This window comes from Vigna unguiculata, chromosome 4 (genome assembly GCF_004118075.2).
Source record: "Vigna unguiculata cultivar IT97K-499-35 chromosome 4, ASM411807v1, whole genome shotgun sequence".
In the NCBI taxonomy this organism is placed as follows: Eukaryota; Viridiplantae; Streptophyta; class Magnoliopsida; order Fabales; family Fabaceae; genus Vigna; species Vigna unguiculata.
In genome coordinates, this window is record NC_040282.1 from 309,371 (window position 1) to 332,301 (window position 22,931).

Sequence of the window (22,931 nt, forward strand, 5' to 3'; positions counted from 1 at the left end):
AGATGAACACAATTAAAATCTACCTAGCATATGTCATCCGTTGAACTTACTTAAACACTTAGAAAACCGTCACATCTCAAAGTTTTGTTAGATGCACTGTTAATGCTACTTTTTCTTAGAAAAATAATTAAAAGTTTGGTTTAAAATGCATCACTTTTAAAAGTTGAAACTTTATTTTAAAACATGAAGTTTATCTTAAAAAATAGAAAAAAATAAACATGTTTCAGTATTTTAAACTCTCCCCCTGATAACACGTGTAATTAGAATGTGATATTCATGTTCACTAACTTTTATAAATTAAATATATTTTTTATACTTTAACTTTGAGTTAAAATTAGAATTATTATTTCTTGAAAATCTTGAATTAATATTGTTTTGTAAATAAGTGAATTTAATTTTTTTAACTAAATTTTATTCAAATTATTTGATATTTTAAACATATTTTATTATAATATTTTAATTTATTTATATATTTAGACGATTGGATACACGTTCGTTTCGATATTAACATTAAATAAATATAAAAATGTTTGATTTAAAAGACTAAACCACATATTTATAAAAACCAGAAACTAAATTAATCTAAAATTTTTAAAAAAAACTAATTTTAATTTTTACCGATAATTAAAAGACCAAAAAAGATAGTTAATCCATTTTTAAAATCTATCCATTTCTCTACTTTTATAAAAAAAAAAAATACCTGTCAATAGTACAAGCTTACAAGAATTTCCAAACACAACAACTAGTCATTTGAATAATGGAATTTGTTGCTTTCACGCAATTGTTAATTGACGAATAATTTATGAGTTGAAATAAAAATCTAATAATTAAATACTGAAATCCTCATTTATATGTCCATGTACCATGCGTGTTTGAAGAAAATCCATTCTCATTACCACAAAAGTTCTTCTTTCCTTTTTTAGTCTCTTTCACTGAACATCTACTGAATCCAGCAATTATTATTCCGAACCCAATGTGATTCTCGGCATGTCATAATTAATGTTGTTTTCAAAACATTTTGATATCGAACACAAACAAATGTTGTTTAATAACTAATTCTTTAGTTAATGAAAATGGCACGAGGTTTTTTTTTTTAATTGGCTAATGTAGTTGGTGCAGATTAATTAATTAGTTAATTGTAATCATAGCGTATAGCATATATATTACTGGATATGCTTCTAATTCTTGTGATGTGGTTGTCACATTCATCAGCCACACTGAACCAACCGAACTTGGTTTCCGGTGGATCCCAAACATCAGCATCACCATCGGTATCATCTTCATCATTAACTTTTCTTTACAAATATCTTCGTTCTGAACGAACCTTGTGTCGAACACTCACTACACACCATCATGGATTCTCCTTTGTTATTGCAATCCCAAGTTTTGCCACACAGACTCAAATGGGTCAAAATCATCTTCTGCGTCTTCGTAGCTGCCACGAGTAAGTGGTTCTCTTTCTGGTTCATTCACTTGAGAGTTTTTTATACTTTTGTTCATGGGATTTTGAAGAATTGTTTTTTGTCAACTGTGAATTACGTGAAGATGATGTTTTAAGTGGGTGAATTGGATGTTTGTTAAAGAAGTTCTTCCATGTCAGAGACTGGATTGAGCTTAGAATCAAAATATAGAGTCACTCTCTTGCATCTCCCTTCAGTGTTCACTGTGTTCATGCCAGGGAAAGTCAAAAGACAGCATTTTGTTTGGGATGAACTATTAGGTAAATGAGTTTTCAAATGATTGATTTTGGGTAAAAAGCAAAGAGTTAATGCACAAGTTCTGCAACAAGGTTCTTAATGTTATGATCATCACGTTTTGAAGTTCAACATCTATAAAAAAAAATGTAGGATTATTTTATTGATAGTGAATGATAAACTACTTATTGGGTAATCTTTTTCATCGTTTTCTGCGAATAAAGGACGTCCTTTTTATTATTTGTTCTGAAAAATATATTGAAGTTTTTACCTATATCATAAATATCAGAATTTAATTGTTCTTTCTCAATGATATTTTAAATTGATCATCACCCTAAAAGGTAATTCCTACTTCTGCTCTTGGGTCTGTAATTGAGATTTCTGCGCTCACCGACGTTAGCAAAATTATTTGCGCTCTGTGACTGCACATGCTGCATTTGTCAGTAATTTGCTGCAGTGTCCTAGTTCAGGACGAAACTCATGAATTATTATATTATATATGCATATAGATAATTGTAATAATTATTTTGAAAGTTGAATCTAATATAGTTGTAATCGGTTGAGATTCCAAGAAGTTTGGAACCACCAAGACTGAGTTTGCAAAGGCAAAAAAGATGAAAAAAATAGCCCAGTCTCCTATTTTTCTCGATGAAGATGGTGTAAACTAAACATTTAGTTGGAAAAAGACTAACTTTTTGGTACCTAAAAAATTAGAAACATAGAATGTAGTATAGAATCTGGAAAAATGTGTAATCCGAGACATCAGCTTCACAGTAACACGATTAGATTATGATATTGATGAACCAAATCTAGTAATGCTCAGCACAATTTTTTTTTTTTTTCCAGTTGTTGGAGTAGCAGTGAAAGACAACACCAGTTATGGAATACTATCAGGAGCAGAAAAATACATGACAAGCAGTGATGAAGATATTGTAGAATCAGATGTGGGAGTTGTTGCAACTGATGATGCTCGATGTTCTGCAATTGGTGTTTCATTGATTAAGCAGGGTGGACATGCGGTGGATGCTGCAGTGGCGGCTGCATTATGCATTGGTGTTGTTCTCTCAGTATCAAGTGGTATAGGGGGTGGCGGTTTCATGGTTGTTCGATCTTCTTCAACCTCCCCAACGCAGGCTTTCGACATGAGAGAAACTGCTCCTGCAGCTGCTTCACAGGTTTGAAGTTCACTCTTTCTGCTAAACCATTGAAGTTGTTGAACCTCATGCTTGACATATCAAAGGACAAAATTTACATTTTACTTGTAGTATGTTCAAAATTTCTTCAAAGTTCACTATAGTGTAACTTATGCTTGTGTGGTCGAAAAACAGAATATGTATGAGAAAAATCTGAAGGATAAGAGCTTAGGTGTATTGTCAATGGGAATTCCGGGTGAATTGGCTGGCCTTCATGCAGCTTGGTCGAAGCATGGACGATTTCCATGGAAGACCTTATTCCAACCAGCTATAGAACTTGCTAAAAGAGGTTTTGTAGTGTCTCCTGCTCTTGGAGGTTTCATAGTTAAAGAAGCGAAAAAGATATTGGATGATCCTGGGTTAAGAAAGCTATATGCACCCGAAGGGACTTTGCTGAAAGCAGGGGATGTGTGTAAAAATGAGGAACTCGGTCGCACCTTGGAGGTAGTGGCAGAGCAAGGACCACAAGCTTTCTACAATGGCACCATTGCTGAAAAGTTAGTGAAGGATGTGAAAGAGGCTGGTGGCATTTTAACAATGGAAGATTTGCGCAATTACAAGTTGGAAATAGAAGATGCAATGACTCTGAATGTGATGGGATACACCATATATGGAATGCCACCTCCTTCATCTGGAACACTTGCTCTTTCACTGGTTTGTACATTCCTCTCTCCTCTTTTCTGCATGCTACTTCCATGTTAGATATTCAGACATCTTTTTTCTTTAGTTTCATTAGTCTATTGACAAATGAATTTTATATTCCAATAAAGCAAAACCCGGGGAGCAACATTTAATACCAATGCAGAATTCTGCAACATTTAGTATCAACAATTGTTGCATTAAGTATGTTTTCTTCATTGTTTGTGAACAGGTTCTGAACATCTTGGACAGTTACGGAGATCCTGATGCTGCAAGGGGAAATCTTGGTCTACATCGTCTGATAGAAGCTCTGAGATTCATGTTTGCTGTTCGAATGAACTTGGGTGACCCTAACTTTGTTGAAAACATTGATGATACCATATCCAAAATGCTTTCTCCATCTTTTGCAAAAGAAATTCAGCAACTGATATTTGATAACACTACTTTCCCTCCAGAGTACTACATGAACAGGTGCGATCTACTACTGGAAATTTGAATGAAACCATTTCCTTCTGCAAGATCTGTTGAAAAATCACTAAGTTGTTGACAAAAAATTATTATTCATAACCATGTTGGGCAGGTGGAGTCAACTGAGAGATCATGGAACAAGCCATTTGTGTGTCGTTGATGCTGATAGAAATGCTGTGTCACTAACATCAACTGTAAACTATCATTTTGGAGCTGGGTTTCGTTCTACTTCTACTGGTATTTTGGTGAACAATGAGATGGATGACTTCTCTGCACCCACTGAAATATCCCCTGATAAACTGCCTCCAGCTCCAGCAAATTTTATCGAACCAAACAAAAGACCATTGTCTTCCATGACTCCTCTTATAGTCACAAAGGTATTGCTTGCAATTTGCAGAATGTGAATTCTAACCAAGATAAAAGCAATAACCTTATTAGATTTGGAGAGTAAGGATTCTTACACATGAACATTCCTCTTGCAGAATAACGAGTTGGTTGGAGTACTTGGAGGGAGCGGTGGAATGAACATTGCTCCAGCAGTGATTCAAGTCTTTGTTAATCATTTCATCTTGGGAATGAAACCCTTGGATGCAGTTCTGAGCCCGAGGATCTATCACAAGGTAGTAACTAATCTTTATTTAGATAATTCCGTGATGTTTTATGCTCCAAACTTGGATCTGATTTGGATCTTTATCTCATGCAGCTAGTACCAAATGTAGTTAGTTATGAGAATTTGACTGCACTGAACGGTGATCACATTCAACTTTCGAAAGAAACAAGGATTTTCCTAGAAGAAAGAGGTCATATACTGAGGGAGTGTGAAGCTTTAGCTGTCACTCAACTTGTTGTCCAAAATCCGGAAACTGCAGCTGACATGAACAGGAAAATTGGTAAAAACATCAACTTACAATCAAAGCATGGTACTCTTATTGCTGTAAGTGATCCTAGAAAGGGTGGATGTCCAGCTGCTGTTTAGTTCTATCGATCAATTCAGCATCAAAATTGTACAACACGGACATTTCAGAACAAAATACATATTTTTTAGGCATGAATCTATACCATGCCTGACAGAAAAAAAATTGTTTAGTTCATCATTCTGTTTTGCTACCATCGTTATCGTTTGTCGTTTGTTATTCTGCACAGAGAGAGTTTAAAGGAGGAATGGTGCCTGTAAATAACCATACTATAGTGTGTGTGTTCTATTTTGTAAATAGAGAACTATTGAATATTTGTGAGAAAACTTTCACGACTTCTTTTATTGTAAAGGGTTGGTATTAGCTAAAGATAACTTTCACACGTCCCAGCTGAAGTTCATTAGAAGAAAACCAACACTAATCACAACCTCACTGCAACTACACCACATACTGCAACAAATGCTTGTGGTGTTTATAAATACACATAAAATACAATTAATGTGTTTGAATATTAGTTCTCACATAATTTATGAACCAAAACTGAAATGCGTTTGACTACATTGAGATGAAACAACAGTTATATTTGTGTTTGGTATAATATATAAAATGAAATAAGTTGAAAACATTTGAGTAAATGAAATAAGTTGGTGGGTGTTTAGTATAATATATAAAAGAATCAACTTTTTAATTAATAAAACTCACGATTTCTAGTTTATTTTTATTCATCTTTTTCTTTTTTATGTTCGTTTTTTTTTTCTATTTTTGTTTAACTAAATATCTTCATTTTCTTCTTTCTACTTTATTTTTGACTTATTTTCACTCATTAATTTTATTTACATCTTCCCATTTCTGTCCTATCTACCAATCAAAACATAAATGACTACTACCAACTCCTCATATCATTTGATTTAGATGCAGAGACATGTTAGGTTTAATTCTCCACTTATATCGTCATCACTCTTCAGATTTCGTGAAATTTATAAGAACACTTTCTATACACTCATCATCTTTTAATTATTTAAAAATACTATCCCGAAACCTTTTTTACATTACCCCTTATAAAACATTACAGCGTAGCTCCCCCTTCAGATGGGTACTCTGAACGATTGTCATGAATTCTGCATTTAGTAGCCCGGGCCTTTCATATTCAACTATAGGAAAAGTCCATTTCAAAGCCACGTTCATGCATTTAACCCTAGAATAAAGTAGATAATCTTTAGACTCCTACATCTGGCTCGAAAATTTATTGTGTATGTCACATAACTACACCTCAACTGGTCGGTATGGTCAAGGTGCAATTTTGATTTGAAATTTATAATTTCCATTATCGAGGTATTTTTCTAATGCCAAGTGCCATTTGAAAAACAAACAAGTTCATAGTCATTCATACAAGGGATGTGAGGAAAACAAGATAAAAAGTTACACACAAATTTTCATTCATACTGAAAATTGTAGATTATCTTGTCTATTGTACACAGAACGATATTCATACATCAAAAACCGGGCATCTTTCTTTTTTTCTCCTTCAAGATGTTTTATCCATCAGCTGAATTGGAGTCAGAATATTTGATTTGTTTGTCTCCACAATACAACCATTCATAACCATTTCCTCCAACATAAAATGCGCCTTTTCTAAATGGAACATAATATCTAGCTCGCACTGCAAGTAAATGTGAACGAGAAATAAGCAAAGTTATTGGAATCTACCTTCAAAACAGGGAAGAACAGTTTGTAAAGCGAGACATACCACATTGCCAAAATGACGATCCATGGTTTCAACCAAGAGGTGTATAAATTCCAAAATAGCCAACTCATTCTGCAACATTATCGGCAGAAGGTAGAATAAGAAGTCATGAAGATTCTAAATATTTCCCAAGGTTTACACAAAAGTGACATGGAGTCATGAAGATTCTAAATATTTCCCAAGGTTTACACAAAAGTGACATGGATCCGACCCTTCTAAACATAAACAACTCACTATAGAAGATAAAGTAAGTAATTCCAGACATGGATAAAAACGTCAACAGCCTATATTACATATTACATACACATGCATAAGAAACTAAGAATAACATGTAACGTCAACCATTGATTTTCTCATCAACAACGTATTCTATCCTTACTCACCTGAGAGGAGTTAAAGCCAATATATGAGAAAATAACGGTATAAGAAAATCATTTTTTAATGTACAAGAAAATCCCTTCACAGAAACTAAATCCTAGTCATTGATGACAAAACTAATGGTCAACTTTACAGTACATGCATAATCATCCAGCCAAAGAAAAACATTTACATGCACAACAAATCATAAATGTGTTAGTCAAATTTCTCATCAACGACAATGATTACTACTTGTTTCAGCCTTAACTCGCTTTAGAGGAACTAAATCCAAGTGATATTCACATAGTTCCGTTAAAGATGCATACCAGATCAATATACTCAGGTTGATCACTGTTATGGACTACGAGCAAGTAAAGTACTTAGGAAATATCATTCAACATGTCATGAACAAATCACAGGTGAAATTGACGCCACATCACATCAACACCTTAAAGCACAACATCTATCATTTATGTTAAATCAATTCGAGATTTCTTCACTAACACTCGCCACTCTAACATTACATTTTACACCAAACTGAGATATCCTCTCAAATTCACAGACTTAATTTATGTAAAGAAGACATTTAACTGCTTAGTTATCACACGAACTTCAAATTCCACTGTCTTTCGATGAAAAAAGGCTTAGAGAAAGGAATTTATTAATTTACCTCGTCATCGTCGACTCCAACGAGGAAAAACAAGGAGGCGTAGCGCCTGTACACTATTTTGTAGTTGCGATGCTCGACAAAGGAACACTGTCCGTCATCAAAGACGACGAAAAACAATTTAAGAGTGAGAATTCGAAATCAGAAAGTTGAATCGCATAAAGCGAATGCGCAATACATGAAACGGATCTGAATAGTTGAATTGTGGATCTAAATGAAGATTGAAGAACCTGTTGTTCGTTGCGAGCGAGACATTTGCGAACGATTTCACCTTCTAGGGCTCGACGCTCTTCGAGAGTGAGGTATTCGTAGTACTGAGCAAGGCGCGTTTGGCCTTGCTTGTTCACCATCAACACGAATCGGATCCCCATTCTGATTATGCCCTAATTCAATCCAAGTCTCCCAATCTCAACAAACAACACCTTATTCTTTCTTTCTTTCAACACTTACGTGTCTTTTTCTTTTAATGTTCCAAAAAATAATAATTTCGACTTATTTGATTTAGTTGTTGATTTTTCTTAATTAATTCAATTTTTGGAAGTTTTAATTTCTAATTCACGGTTTTCTTCTCTTTTCACTTTTTATTTATTTTTTAATTTTACTACAACTTAAAAAATGTATTTTTTCTAATAAAGAAATAATTCTGGGAATATTTATTTAATTTTTTGCATTTCATCAACTAGTCATTTTACGTTATATTAAATAAAAAAAAAATGATAGGTTTAGAGTTTAGTTTGATCAAAATAGAATAAATAAAACAAGATCGGATTAAATTATATTGTCTTTAAAATTCAAAGACTGAAATAATAAAAATTAAATAAAAATAGTGTTACGAGTGAAGAATTATATGAACGACATTATTATTAATGAATGCGATTTAAAAAATGGTACAATTTATTTGGATATTTTTCGTCCTATTTTTAACAAAATAAAGTTGAATAATTAATGTCGATTTTAAATCTACATTTTTTCGTATAAAATTTTAGATGAACTTTTATTCAAATTAAATAAGCGGCTCCATAGAGTGCTATAGAATTACATTGTATATTTTCTAAAACAAAAAGACAATTTATAAGTCATTCTAAAATATATATTATTTTTATTTTTTTGTCTTCGAACGGAGTAAGCTGTAACATTTCTATGAGAGAAAACTGTTAAATAGATATGTATGGTGGCAATGAATGGACCCAAGCAACAGAAAACTAATTATTTTTTATTTTTTTTATCAGCAAGAAAACTAATTTTAATAATGTAACAATAGACATACCAACAAGCTTCTAAAAAACCAATTACTTATTGATTAAAATTTGAATTATAACTTTTTGTCATTCATTTTTATTATTTATTAAATTCTACTTATAATTTTAGAAAATTTTAATTAATAACACAGATGCCAAACTTTTTAATACATTTCAAAATCTGGAAAGAATTTTAAAAAGTTATTTTTTGTATGTGCCACGAAACTATAAAGGAACCATTATCATTTAATTATAACGAATAAATTTTATTTTTTTTATAAATTAATCCGTATAGAAAAAAATCATAGCGCATCAAAAATTTTATGTTTCTTAATTAGATATTGTTGTCTAAGATAATTTCACTGTTGTATTAAATCATTATCAGCAACAATTTAATTAAGATTGAATTCTTTTTTCAAATTTAAATATTTTTAAGTGAGGTTTTTATTCAAAATTATCATTAAAATCTTTTTATTTTTTAAGTGAATCTATATCATCAATTAGATAACATAATTCGTTTGATTTTATAATTTAAAACAAATCACTATCATATAAATAATAAAAATGAAATTCTAACATCTTAATTATCTTTGTAAAGAATAATATAATTTCATTTTATAAATTAAATACTAGAACAAAAATAAAATCAAAGATATTCTAATACACAATAAAATCAATTGAAAAATAAAATAAAATCAATATAACAAAATTTTTAAAAGAAATTCAATTAAAAATAATCAAATTTAATAAAAAATTTAAATATTAATCAAAAGATACTTAAATCTTAATTAAATCATTAGAGACGTGAATAACAAACAATTCAAAGTAATAACCACACCACTTTAATTAATGACAAAATTTAATTATAAATATTTAATTAAAAGTATAAAAAAATCTAAATATAAAGTAAAAACCTTTAATAAAAAGGTCAAATCTTTCATTTAAAGTAAGTACATATCAGCTATTAATTAATGATAATAAAATAAAGCCACCAACTTTAATTTTTGAATAGAAGTCCAAATCCAAATATAATATTTTTCCATAGTAGGATAACATATAATAGTAGAATTTAAGTCAAGCACGAAATTTCATTTCATAATAATTTATAAATAATAGTGCCACATTCATTCATCACACTCGTTTTCTAATTTCTACAAGTCAAAAACTTCCGAGCTTCTTGGCTGCTACTACCTGAGTTGTTAAAACTTCAACTTTAACACGGTCAGCAAGTTCTGGAAATTCACATATACTACCACTCACACAAATCCTTTACACTTTCTTTTAGATGCCACCAATCAAATGACATAAATGGTTTAATTTAATCAATAATCTTGCATTAAAAATTCTAAAAAAATCATCTTTCACCCGTTTGATTTGCCTAGTGCCTACAGTGAGCAAAGCTAGTTGTGGATATTCAATTCAAACCAATGAAAGTTCATTTCCAGATAAAGCAATCTCATTGGAAAGCAACAACATTCTGACAAGCATTTTCATGGTGCAAGGCTGAGTTTTCCACAGCCATCTTATTGACAAACAAGGGCAAAATGATAGCTCTTATATACTAAGTATATCGCATCACAAAGGGTCACAAATCACAGTAATATCTAGCAAGCTGCGGGATACACATGGCTGATTTCGTTGTTATGGTTACCCGAAGTGACTTTGGAAATTTGTTCATCCGCTACCTGATGCAATGATTCTTCCTCCTTCTTCTCTTCATGATCACCCTTCACATCCAAAAAACTAGGTTGGTTTGTTGAAGATAAAAGCCTAGCCCACATTCTATCAGTTATCACTACGTGGTTCTGTCTCTCAGTGATTCTCTGCATAACAAAGCAAAAAAGTATGAAACTTTATCACAAACGGGTTTGTTGAATGTCAACAGATAAATCTTATATATTCTATGGAACCAACAAATATCATGTCTGATGAACTTACATAGAAGGGTATATAAGTTTGTCTTCCATTGACAAGTCCACTAGTATAGCCAGTGTAACCTGCCATTGCTCCATGAACAGCACTTTGAGCAAGAAGTGTGCAATACACGTTGTCAGAAGCATTGCTTGGAATAGCTCGGATCATGTAAGTTGGATCTGTAAAACAGAAAAGCGAAGCCTTTAGTCCCCTTTCATGAAATTCAAGAGTTTAATCACTTTTACAAACCTATGTATTTGAGAGTTATGGGTAGTGTCTTCTGTTCAGCAAAATGATCCTGCAAGGTGTAAAAATGCTTAAAGTAAGCGACAGAAAATATCTTTATAAACGTTTATCAGTAGTGAAAAATTGGCAAATAGTAATATAGAATGCACATAGAATGAATAACTATCCAACCCTAATCTTTTGGGATATCCATAGGCCAACATCTTGAAGAAGCTTGTTTCCAGAAGCATCCTGCGTGCCCATGGACTGCACACTCTCAGAAACAAGTTCTTGTCCTGCACCTTCAGCAATCACAATAACCATGTGACCATTTTCTTTGAGTCTTTTCTCTATATATTCATAAAGTCCCCCAGGACCTTCTAGGTAAAAGGGTGACTCTGGAATTAGGCAACAATCCACATCTCTACTTGCAAGAGTAGCATACATTGCAATAAATCCTGCACCATACATCCAAAATACACCATGTATGAAGTGAAGTTAGGTTCAGTAACAACGCCAATAGAAGAACTTAAGAAACAATGTATAAAGCTTCGCATAATTCTTAGGCAATTGATATTAAAATTGAACCCGAAAGCAGTTCTTACCGCTGTTTCTACCCATCAACTTGACCACACCTATGCCATTTTCAACACTTTCAGCCTCAACATGAGCCGCATTTATAGCTCGTTGAGCCTCCTCAACAGCAGTGTCAAAGCCAAAGGACTTGTCAATAACCTATTAAGCAACAAAGTGACAGCAGAAGAAATTTACCAACTAATGATGCTAATGGGGTTTAAACTATGAGTTTATAGCCAAATAAAGGTAGAATGTAGAAGAAATAAAGATTTACCGGGATATCATTGTCTATTGTTTTGGGGATTCCTACAACTGAAACTTTGAGACCACGCCTTCTGACTTCCTGCATGGATAATCAGGTTGAATTACTAATGCAATTAGTTTAACAGATCTTGAATATCCAAATGATTTTGCTAAAATGTTCGTTCATATCCCTAAACACTAATTCTGATATAGTAATTTTAGATACCTCAAAAATTGCAGATGCACCCTTCTGAGTTCCATCTCCTCCAATGATATAAACCTGAATTCAGAAAGATATTAATCTGATGAACATACACAAAAAAGATACTACACAATGGAAAGAAATGCAGACCTGATTGATTCCTCGATCTTGAATACTGTCAACGATCTTTTTGGTGTCATGTCCTCCTCGTGATGTTCCTAGGACAGTCCCTCCACGCTTATGTATATCATTCACACTCTTGGGAGTTAAAGTGATTGTGTTGCGAGCATAGAAACCCCTGTATCCTCCCTTCACATCACAACAATATCATTAGTTAGAGATAGCAGTCAGAAACTATGATAGCAACATGAGAGAAATAAATAAAAGCCTGTACAATTATTACAGACCAACAACAATCATTGGTCTCTTTAGACAAGCGCAAATTAGTACATTAATAACCAACCTCAGGCATTTAAGGCTTGTCTGAAACACGACAGAAAATAAAGAACATAACTTGTTTTCAGTTTTAATGCCACTGTCCCCCTAATCCAAAACGACAACAAAAAATAATCAAAAAGAAAGAGAGTAAACGCCATGAACATTCACGTACATTTATTCCCAGAACTCTCTTCACGCCATACATATGGTTCAAGCCACATACTAACTCCCTGATGACAGTGTTGAGCCCGGGACACAGACCCCCACAAGTAACAATGGCAGCCTGAACTTCATCTGCTTCAAAATACACCTGAATATCCAATTTTAGAAGCCATAAATAAAAAAGTCAGACACCAGACATACCAAATTTACCGAACAATGTTCGGATAGAAACATCGACCAGACCCACACATGGAAACGTACCTTTTGACGAGGCCCAGCGCGCCTGAAATGTACCCCTCGTGCACCATCTTTGTGAACAACGACCTGTCAAAAAGTCGAAACAAAATGAAAATAGATGACAGGTTAATTAAGGTAAGTAGGTAACAATGTCTAAGCTGCAAATGGAAACATAACATAAACATAAAATAAAACCCCACCAACATTCACCCCATGCAGTTACCATTCCATTCAAATTTGGATTTGAAGGTGTCCATACAAGCAAGGGAGATGATGATGATGATGATGATGCAGCACCACCTTAATGTAGAAATCAGTTAATCTGCAAACCCATCCCTAATTACTTAAAACCATCAAAATTGTAACCAGAAACCAACCTTTTGAGGAACGCTGTCATCAACATGCACAAAGTACTGCCTGCGAAACGACAAGTAAATAATAAATTCAATTTCACCTATCAAAGCAACAAGGTAAAGGAAATTAAAACCCAAGAGAAGAAGAATTAACCAATTAACACTTACTTAACAACTGAATAAGCAGGGTTGTCTTGCAAAGGATTTGGGTATGTCTGCGACAACACAAACACACAGTTATCATCATACACCAAAAATTTAAGTGAAAAGAAAATAAAGTTTTTTTTTTTTCCTTCACCCCAAAAGAAAAAATTGTTGAGCTAATTACAGATTTCTGATCCCGAACCAGAAAATAAAAAATTTCCCCATTATTATTAAATTTGGGTGTCGGCAGATGGAAAAGAAAAAACAGGGGGAGGAAAAGGGAAGAAAAAAGTAGTTGTATTATACAACACGACAAAGCATTCGAGTGTTTCGAGGAAAAAGGTGAGACAGAGAAAAAAAAAAAAAAGGTCCACGTGATCGCTGATCAGGTGAGGAACAGCTTTGGACGGTGGCGTGAGAGAAAATCAGAACGATGAAAACGACGACGTACTGGGAGATTCGGAATGTAATCGGTCAAATGCGGAACATCCTCGAGGATGTAACCAGCTGCGCCGGTGACGACCTTAGGGTCGGAGTTGGCAGGCGAAGCCATGGCAGCGCGTGATCGCGATCTGGCAGGTTCGGAACCCAGCTTCGGATGAAGGAAACCGTTCTGTTTGATGGTGGTGGTGGGGTTTTGGTTGTGATTTGAAAACTCGGAACTAGAATCCATTCAAAGGTGGTGATGGGAGTTGAAGAAGATGAAGAAAAGAGTGGTCATATTTATAGTAAACGGAGTTGACCGAAGGAATCAGACACCAAGGTGGAATTTGATTTTTATATGAGAAATCAATGATGGTAGCTTACAAAAAAAAAAAAAAAGAGAAAGGTGAAAAAGGAACTTTCTTGTGAAGCAGAAACAGGTGGCTGAAGATGGAAATGGAATAGAGTGTGGATTTGAAGTTGTAGACTTTGATCCACAGCTTTTTTGAGGGTGCGGCGTGGAACACAGTGATGCTATGCTATGCTGTGCTGTGGTGGACTACTTGGTTCTTCTAGAATAAACCTTGGAGATTCCGGATTCCTTGTGTCTTTTTTTTTTTATCTTTTTTTCTTGCATGGTTAAATTCTAAGTCCTGTTTTGTTCTAGCCAAAAACAGAGGCTGTCTCTGTTTTCCGTGACTCTTGTCTTCTTCCAAGGAGTTTTGTGAAATATAACTAACAAAAAAGTTTTGATTTTTTTTTTCGAATGTGAGAGAAATATGTGTTTCTAAATTAGTTTTTGTGAATTGTAGGTGGAAATTAAATGTGAAAACTATCATCAATAAGAATCAAATATCGATGCTAACATAGGGATCAGATGAAAGTGGGTAGAAAGTTATGATAGTTTTAGAAAATTATGTGTAGTTAAAATTTGTGTTTTTATTATCTAAAAAAGGTTGAGACTTGTAAACATTCACCCAAATTCTACATTTGGGTGGTTAAAAGATTGGTCCATTTACCTAAATCTCTTATCATGTAATGTACGTATTATTTGTTTTTTTACTATTATTTTTAAATCCCAAATTTAACATGTATGTCTTTAACAAATAATTTTCCATAAAGTCTTATAATGCTTGTATAATTATGTCCGTTTTTTATTTTCTACAAAATTCACCTAGAATAAGTGCTAGTTTTAAGAAGTTGTGTTTTGAATTAAAAACTACTTCTCAACTTTTAAAAGCATCAACATTCTTAATAAAAATAGAGTATATACATAAATGCGAGTTACTACACACACAAAAATAAAAAAATATAAAGTCTAATGTATCATTCATAAGCTTTTTGATTGACTTCAATGTTCTCTTAATGGAGAAATAGAGACCAAAATTCATAGTTTATTATTTATGTTTGAATTCGTGTATAAATTGTTGTAAAATGACATCAATAATCTCATAATAAAGGTTAAATACCTCAAATCATTATCGATTTGTGATAAAAGTGCATGTTGTATTTTACATAAGAAGAAAAGTTGTAATAAATTACTTATAAATGTTTTTATATACACTTTTATTTGGCTTATAACTAATTATGTATTTAGTATACACATAATGTTGAATCCATGTGTAATAAAAAAATTATTTATCTATTAATTGTCTTGTCCATAACTATAAATACATGTTTGTTTATTTTACTTTGTTCTAAAATTTTCAAATGTTGTCTAATAACGAGGTATGATTTATCACAACTTCTTCTAGAAAATGCATTTGAAACAATGATACAAAACATTTAGCTTGATAAAAAATATATTTAATTTCAAAAACTAAATAAAGTTTTAAGCATATCATTTTCATTTCATAAATGATTTTTCTCTTTTTATTATGTATACTCATTCTTATTTAAAATAAAATTATGAACATTTTTATAATTAATTTAATTATTTTTATTTCACATTAATCTTATTCATCACAAACTTTTTACTATTTTTTCTCTATCCAAACAATCTTACCTACCCAACCTCCTTTCTTCTTTTTTTTTTCCACTTCTTCTTTTAATCCAATCAAAACATAAAGTTCATCTTCACATCTTAAACAAATAATTATTGAATAAGAAAATATTAATATTAAATCAAGAGAAAAACGCAATTACTTGTTTAATATTAACGTATATGCCTCACAATTACTTTATTATTTGTGAAATGAGCAACCAACCTTAAAAAAAAACATTTATTTATTAATGATACCACTAATCATACTTAGATTTCGGTGCTCAAGCATATTCGTTCCTGAGTAGTTTGTGTACAACCTTGCACCAAAATGTTTAGTATGTTGAAGCCAAAGTTGCTGCACTTCCTTTTCAATCACAGTTTCTATATGTTACATCACATAAAAATTATTGACAACAAATAAACAATTTTTTTATTAGAGTGGAAATTCAACCAATTATATTAGTATAAGCTCAAAACTTTGCCATTAATGACTAATTTTTAATTCTATTAGTGTCTTCTGGTTTAAGTGGCAAACAATTCAGATTTTCTTTAATTAAAAAATAAAGTTTAAAAAAAATTGCTTTAACTCATTAAATAAATCCATTTAACCTAATGGTAATTGAATGTAACTTTAACAATGGTTAATTATTAAAGATGAGGTGCGTGTACATGTTAATGCTGGTGATAGAGTGTTTTCCTAATAAAAGAATAATTGTTATATTCTGTCTAAACAAATTATTCGTAGAGATATTTAAATATATTTTTAAATTTTAAATTTATCATAAAATTAGAATTTGTATTTGTTTCAAACTTTAATACAACCTCAAATTTTAAAAATTGATATAGATTTTCTGATTATATTAGATATTTTTTACGTGTTAAGTGTTAAATAATGTTTTTATCAACATTTAAATTATATACGCTGTGTGTAACAGATTCTAACTCAGATACTAATCTACAAAATTGATTAATACTTAATAAAAAATTAACACAATTAAATTAACATAACTATATTCATTTATATTTTTAAGTTTTAAAATAAAAATATTTCAGGCAAATTTTATTTTCGCGTTAAAATTATGGATTATAAATATATTAAAAAGAAATTTGTATCGAAATTATTATGACTTTTTTGCCACAAATTATGACTTTATATACGCGTATTAAATAGTTTATATTAATTTATATTTGTTTCTATGTATTATATGATATCATTATATGTACTTAATACTTTTTAAGAATGTATTTAATAGTTATTAAAATTAAATAACCAGTCAGAATTAAAATTCTTCTGTCTATTGACGTAATATTACTGTCTTTCTGTTTATTGATGGATGGCTATTGCAGTTTTTTTTTTTTTTTGTTTAAATTTGACTAACCTTAAACTATTGTCTTAAAATAAAAAATATTTTTTTAATAAAAAATAAAAAGTATTAGTTGTTGAATTCGTGCATGTCTTTCAAATGTGAACTAACCAGTATTTTGTATATACTATCGAATATTTTTAATTTACTAAACTTTAAGATGGTAGCAAAATATTTAAATTAAGTTAATTAGAATATAGGTAACTTAAACTTTCTATTTGGTTTATATGGATTAAATTGGAAGAAAACTTTAAAAGAAAGAGAATCTTAATAATTAATAAATCTTCTAAAACTACATACTTTTTATAACTTTTGTCCGATAATTCAATTTTTATATAAATCTGAAAAAAAAATATTTAATTTAAATTTGAATAAGAATGAATAAAATTAATGTAAGTAGTTTAATTTCAATTATCGAATTTATTAGGTTTATCGTTTCAGTGCAGGAAATGTACAGGATAAGGATTTAAATTTATTTGTATGTTTAATTTTTGTATACTAAAAGATTATTTAAAATTTGAAAGTAACCACATGTATAAATTTTTGTTAAACTAGAGTTTTAAAATAATTTGGAAACTGAGAGCTGATGTCATTGTTGACCTCAGATACTATTAATATAATAATTATTTTAACAATTGTTTCCTCATCATTGTTGCATTACAAACATCATGGAAAGCCAAAATTTAATTAAAAAATATACATTATTAGATGGATGATGTTTTCACCAATCTTACCAAAACAAATTTTAGATACTGCAAATAGTAAAACTTCTGTCACGCATGTTACATGACACCTATAAATAATATATTTAATGGAGTTAATTTTACTGTGAAAGAACTTTTATAATTAACTTCAAATATAAGTTCATTTTAGTTTATGAAAATTAATTTTAATTTTTCTTTCTCCAAAAGAAAAGTTCAAACATATCATTTTTTTTTTCCTTTTACACAACAAATTAAACTGAATCATTCTCGATGAAACTATAGCACTCTCACTTCAACAACATTATTATTATTATATTTTAAATAAATTACACAACACTCTTGTACTATAATACATATAAATAAGTTCAGGTTTTGGGATGTAATTATAAATTATTACAAAAAAATACTTATGCTAACTTTTATATTGATTGTTAAGTATAAAATGTATATTTTTACTAAACTTATATTTATATTATTTGAAAGAGTGTTCGTGAATCATAAGGCATGAATGGTGCAAAGTGATAGAAAACAATAAATTGGCGCATGCAAAGTCACATTCTAGATCCATATAACAGTCACATGAAGTTGATGATGTTGGAAGAAAATTAAAAAAAAAAAAAGTTGTGGACCAAAAATAAAAATCAATTATGCTTTAGTCTTCAGTTGGAAACAAAAACTACAACGTCAATGTCTGGTCTCTGTGTTCGCCCTCACCACCAATGCAATCTCTTTTTATACAAATAATTATTACTACTATAACCATGAAAATTTTCATATTAATTAAGGATAAGATGAACTAAAGTATATAAATAAATAAATAGTTTATTTTATTTTAATATTGAAATATTTTTAAGAAGGTAGATTAGAAAGATTAATCCATAAATCCTAACCATAAATCATAAATCTTAAATCCATAAAAACACGATTATATATATAAAATATAGATAATAATATTTTAACTAATTTTTTTTTAATCATTTTTACTTACCATTCTAGTCACACTTAGATCATCACATCATATCACTTAAAAAAATTAAAATAAATAATTTAAAAATGATTGAAGTCATAAATTAAAAATAAATCAAAGATAAATCAAAATAAAATATCATGACGAACACCTTCGGCATAACATTTAAAAATTCAATATTTATAATTTTTTTATATGTTATTCAATGTTTTATGGTATGATTTTCAATGTCACAAAAATTTATTTATAAAGCTTATATCCATTTATGTATTACAAATTTATTTTATATATAATTAATATAAGATTTCCTATACATCTACTAAAACATATACACATATCAAATATATAACTAAATATTAATATTTATTGATAGTCTAACAATAACATGATAACGAATAACATTATAACCTTATAAACAATAAATTTTATTGTACTAAATCTTTTAAGTAATCCTAATAATATATTAATAACTAAATTTTAAAAATTTAATTAAATCTTACAAAATTCCAACATAATTATATACCTAAGAGATAAAGTTCTTTTATTAAATAAATACAGTATTAGAAGTCCTCAATATGATGTGAGGAATATATTGAATATTCATATCAATTAAATATAATTTTTTCAATTCTGTCCATATTATTCTTATCCAAAGAAATATGAAATATATGAACATATTTAATATGAAAGTAAAAGTAAAGTTGACTTGATTCTCCAACTAAAACAATTTATTTTTTGAAGTTGAGTGAGTTTAATTTTGTAATGGTGGAAAAGAAACAAAAAGAGATTAATGAGTGGTTGGTAGGTATCCGTACAGGCCTTATGCCACCGTCAAGGTGTTGTTGGCCGTCCATCAACCATTTTTGGTTCTATACTTTGTTTTTCATACACCAATCACACTCTGTCATCTCACAAACTTCACAACCATTCATATAATAATTTCACCACTCAAATTCAAATTCCCAGAATCTCTTCTCTATAAAATGCCCACAAATTCATGCAGAGGCATCCATTGAATTGATTGAACATAAATAATGGAAGACAAGATCCGGTCTAATTGACTCAAACATCGATGCTATTTTGAGAAAAGCACGATTTTAGTTCTTAAATTTTGATAAAAAATTGAAATTTGCTGGTGTTTGAAATTTAGCTACATTTTGATCTATAAACTTTAAAATTGAATGAATATAATCTTTTTAATCCAATTAAATTAACTTTTTTTGAGGTGTTAAACGCATTTTTTAATAAATATTGAATTGAAATTGTGTAAAACAAAATAAACAACTCCAATACTAACAGAAAATGTGTTAGACATGTCAAGAAAATATTAACGTAATTAAATTAAAAAGACTACTAAAAGCATACTTGACCTTACTATGTTTTAAATATAATTTATCTATAAAGCGGTATTCAGCAATTTTAAATCTTATATAATATAAAATTAAAAATAAAAACTCTTAAACTTATTATCTTTTCTTATACTTTTGAATTAAAGTATCACTTTCTTATATCAATCGAGCTCATATATTATTACTATTATTGAATCTTTTCGATAAATTCTCTCAAAATATCCAATATTATGTATTTTGTGTTAAAAATAATATTAAATGTTTTATGTAAAGAATTCGTATATCAAAAGTCCAACAAAATAATTAAGAATGAAAAATTATACATACATACATCATCATGTGATGATGTATCTTACGAATATATTACATAATAACTTTTCAACACTTCAAGTTAACATATATTTAATCTAACGGCTAGTAAACCTTAAAATTTACAGAAACAACAACAGATATTTAAATCAACATTTTGAATTTATTAAATACTAAAGTTTAAAAAAATGTACTAGATATATTATAAACATTAATGATATATTTTGCATGTGAAAGTTGTATAAACCTAATAATAGAATTATTATAAGATAATATTGTTGGGTGGTGACTCTGAAGTTGGTGGACTTTTGCTCCGTGAAGTTCTGGACACCTTTCACCCACCACGGAATTCCACCTCTCAAGCAATCTTACAAAAGGCCCAACCAAAAACACATAATTGGGTCAAATTATGGGCCACCCTCTCACATTTTTTCTTTTCAACATCTGTGCTACCCTTTATTTTTTTACTTTTAAGAAAATAGGATAGTAGTATATAAAACTATCTCTCATTATTTTCATTTATAATATTAATGAGAGATAGTTTTATAAAATTTGCAGAATGGGTTTCATTTTTAGTTATAATTAGAAATTATTTTTTATCTACTGTAATTTTTAATTTTTAATCATGTAAAAAACATTTATTCTACGATCTCTCTGTTAAAACACTAGTTAAAATTGAAACAACAATCTTGGATTCTACTGAGTACATAAATATGGATAAATATTATTGGAAAAAAATGAACATATATATCAATAATACAATATACTCTAAATAACTAGATTATGTACACATTTATAAAAATATATATTAACGAATGAGTTAATTGTTTGCATTAAAGCAGTTATAGATATTTTTTTTTAAATTATTGTAACAAAATCATAGTATTTTTTTTCTATTATAATTCAATTCAAATTTGCCCCACCCATCTACTTGCATACTAGTATAGTGTATATATATACTAAATTATTATATACTAATTTAGTATATACTAAATTAGTGAGATATATACGACCTTACTTTTCATATGACGTATTCTTAAAGATAAAAGATTTTAAATGTGACTGAATCTCTTTCTAAAAATTAATATCTTAATTAATCAAAATACTATAAATATTTGATCCCATGAGAGAACCAGAGACTATAATTAATTATGTAACGAAAAAAAAATACAAAAAAGTTGAAAAAATAATTGTAAATTGTCCAATGGAAAACAAAAGTTCACCCTAAAAAAAACACTAAACAAAAGTTAGAGAAGTACTTGTCCTCTGCCACTTGAAAGCAAATAGATATATCCTACCTTTTTTTCTTTCTTTAATAATAACAACAACAATAATAACAATAATAAAAATAAAAATAAAAAAAACTGAAAAACTACAGTCAAATAAATCAGTCAATTGAAACCCTAGCTTGACGTCATGAAGAAGGTCCAAGCTCTGGTCATTAATGTTTTTCTTATTCTTAATTAATTCCTAATTAATTGCTTTGTACTTATTTAATGAGAAGCCTCATGATACCAAATTTGTCTCCCCTATTAATTATATTAATTATTGATGTTAATAACCAATGGTCAAGGGAATGATACATAAACACAGTATCAAGAATTGTGCTAATGTACTATATTCTTAATGCAGAAAAAAGAGAGTATTTTGGAATATTTTTGTGTGTGTGTATATATAAAATTAAACACTTCTTTTTCTACTATATATACTATTTATGATTACTATAAGAGTTAATGTTCCTGGGAACCGTGTCACCAACCATTTTATAGGTGAACAAATATTATTAAACAGTGGAATATTTATGTATGCTCCTTCCATTGCTTCCTCCAAGGTCAACTCAAATGGATAATCAAAACAATTTGATTTTGTTCTTCCTCTTTTTTTTTTTTTTTCATTTATTCGTTTAGGGAAAATAAATTAAATAATTCTACAATATGAAAAAAGGTAAATTTAATATAAGTAAATATCAGGATCAAGTATATTTTTAGTTTATGAATTTTACGCAAAATTAAAATTTATTTCTGTCAAAAACTTATATATTTTGGTCTATAAATTAAAAAAATAATTTTAATTATATATTTTTTAATTCAATTATGTTAAATTTAGTTGACGTATCAAATACGTTTTTTAGTTAATATTAAAAGTGGTTGTGTAAATAACTCAATTGTTAGTCTAAAATATGTTTGACTCGCAAAAAAATTAACATAATTAGATTAAAATGATCATATCTATTTATTTTTAAAATTTAAAGATTAAAATATATCAAAATTTCGGACATGAAAAAATTCTAATTTTGTGTTAAATTCAATAATTAAAAATATATTTAACCCAAAATTTAAAGTTTAATTCAATATAAAATCTAAAATAAGAATTATAGTTATACATATATGTATATTACAAATTCATCTTAGATGTTTATATGA

General features: G+C 29.6%; 3 protein-coding genes across 6 annotated transcripts; 1 reads left to right on the top strand and 2 right to left on the bottom strand.

Annotated features, from left to right (window-relative positions):
• The first annotated feature begins 1,167 nt into the window (after positions 1 to 1,167).
• LOC114182246 (glutathione hydrolase 3) lies at positions 1,168 to 5,259 on the top strand. Of its 2 annotated transcripts, XM_028069065.1 has the most exons (8): positions 1,220 to 1,444; positions 1,546 to 1,720; positions 2,541 to 2,869; positions 3,023 to 3,541; positions 3,759 to 3,997; positions 4,107 to 4,371; positions 4,477 to 4,614; positions 4,698 to 5,259. In XM_028069065.1, the coding sequence occupies exons 2-8, from the start codon at positions 1,594 to 1,596 to the stop codon at positions 4,968 to 4,970; spliced, it is 1,890 nt and encodes a 629-aa protein (XP_027924866.1). In that variant the 5' UTR covers positions 1,220 to 1,444; positions 1,546 to 1,593; the 3' UTR covers positions 4,971 to 5,259. The 2 variants fall into 2 exon arrangements, with proteins under 2 accessions (XP_027924867.1, XP_027924866.1); XM_028069066.1 differs by lacking the exon at positions 1,546 to 1,720 and having other exon boundaries at positions 1,168 to 1,444.
• Positions 5,260 to 6,238: 979 nt separating this feature from the next.
• LOC114181325 (AP-4 complex subunit sigma) lies at positions 6,239 to 8,123 on the bottom strand. The gene is made up of 4 exons (XM_028067750.1): positions 7,907 to 8,123; positions 7,680 to 7,766; positions 6,656 to 6,724; positions 6,239 to 6,568 (listed from the first exon to the last, which is right to left on the bottom strand). The coding sequence occupies exons 1-4, from the start codon at positions 8,045 to 8,047 to the stop codon at positions 6,434 to 6,436; spliced, it is 432 nt and encodes a 143-aa protein (XP_027923551.1). The 5' UTR covers positions 8,048 to 8,123; the 3' UTR covers positions 6,239 to 6,433.
• Positions 8,124 to 10,325: 2,202 nt separating this feature from the next.
• LOC114182031 (ATP-dependent 6-phosphofructokinase 3) lies at positions 10,326 to 14,456 on the bottom strand. Of its 3 annotated transcripts, XM_028068774.1 has the most exons (14): positions 13,860 to 13,976; positions 13,433 to 13,479; positions 13,289 to 13,328; positions 13,135 to 13,211; positions 12,936 to 12,998; positions 12,685 to 12,822; positions 12,225 to 12,383; positions 12,099 to 12,152; positions 11,904 to 11,972; positions 11,659 to 11,788; positions 11,246 to 11,511; positions 11,078 to 11,126; positions 10,853 to 11,007; positions 10,326 to 10,737 (listed from the first exon to the last, which is right to left on the bottom strand). In XM_028068774.1, the coding sequence occupies exons 4-14, from the start codon at positions 13,135 to 13,137 to the stop codon at positions 10,519 to 10,521; spliced, it is 1,305 nt and encodes a 434-aa protein (XP_027924575.1). In that variant the 5' UTR covers positions 13,138 to 13,211; positions 13,289 to 13,328; positions 13,433 to 13,479; positions 13,860 to 13,976; the 3' UTR covers positions 10,326 to 10,518. The 3 variants fall into 3 exon arrangements, with proteins under 3 accessions (XP_027924575.1, XP_027924573.1, XP_027924574.1); XM_028068772.1 differs by lacking the exon at positions 13,135 to 13,211 and having other exon boundaries at positions 13,860 to 14,456; XM_028068773.1 differs by lacking the exons at positions 13,135 to 13,211; positions 13,289 to 13,328; positions 13,433 to 13,479; positions 13,860 to 13,976 and adding an exon at positions 13,112 to 13,132.
• Positions 14,457 to 22,931: the final 8,475 nt, after the last annotated feature.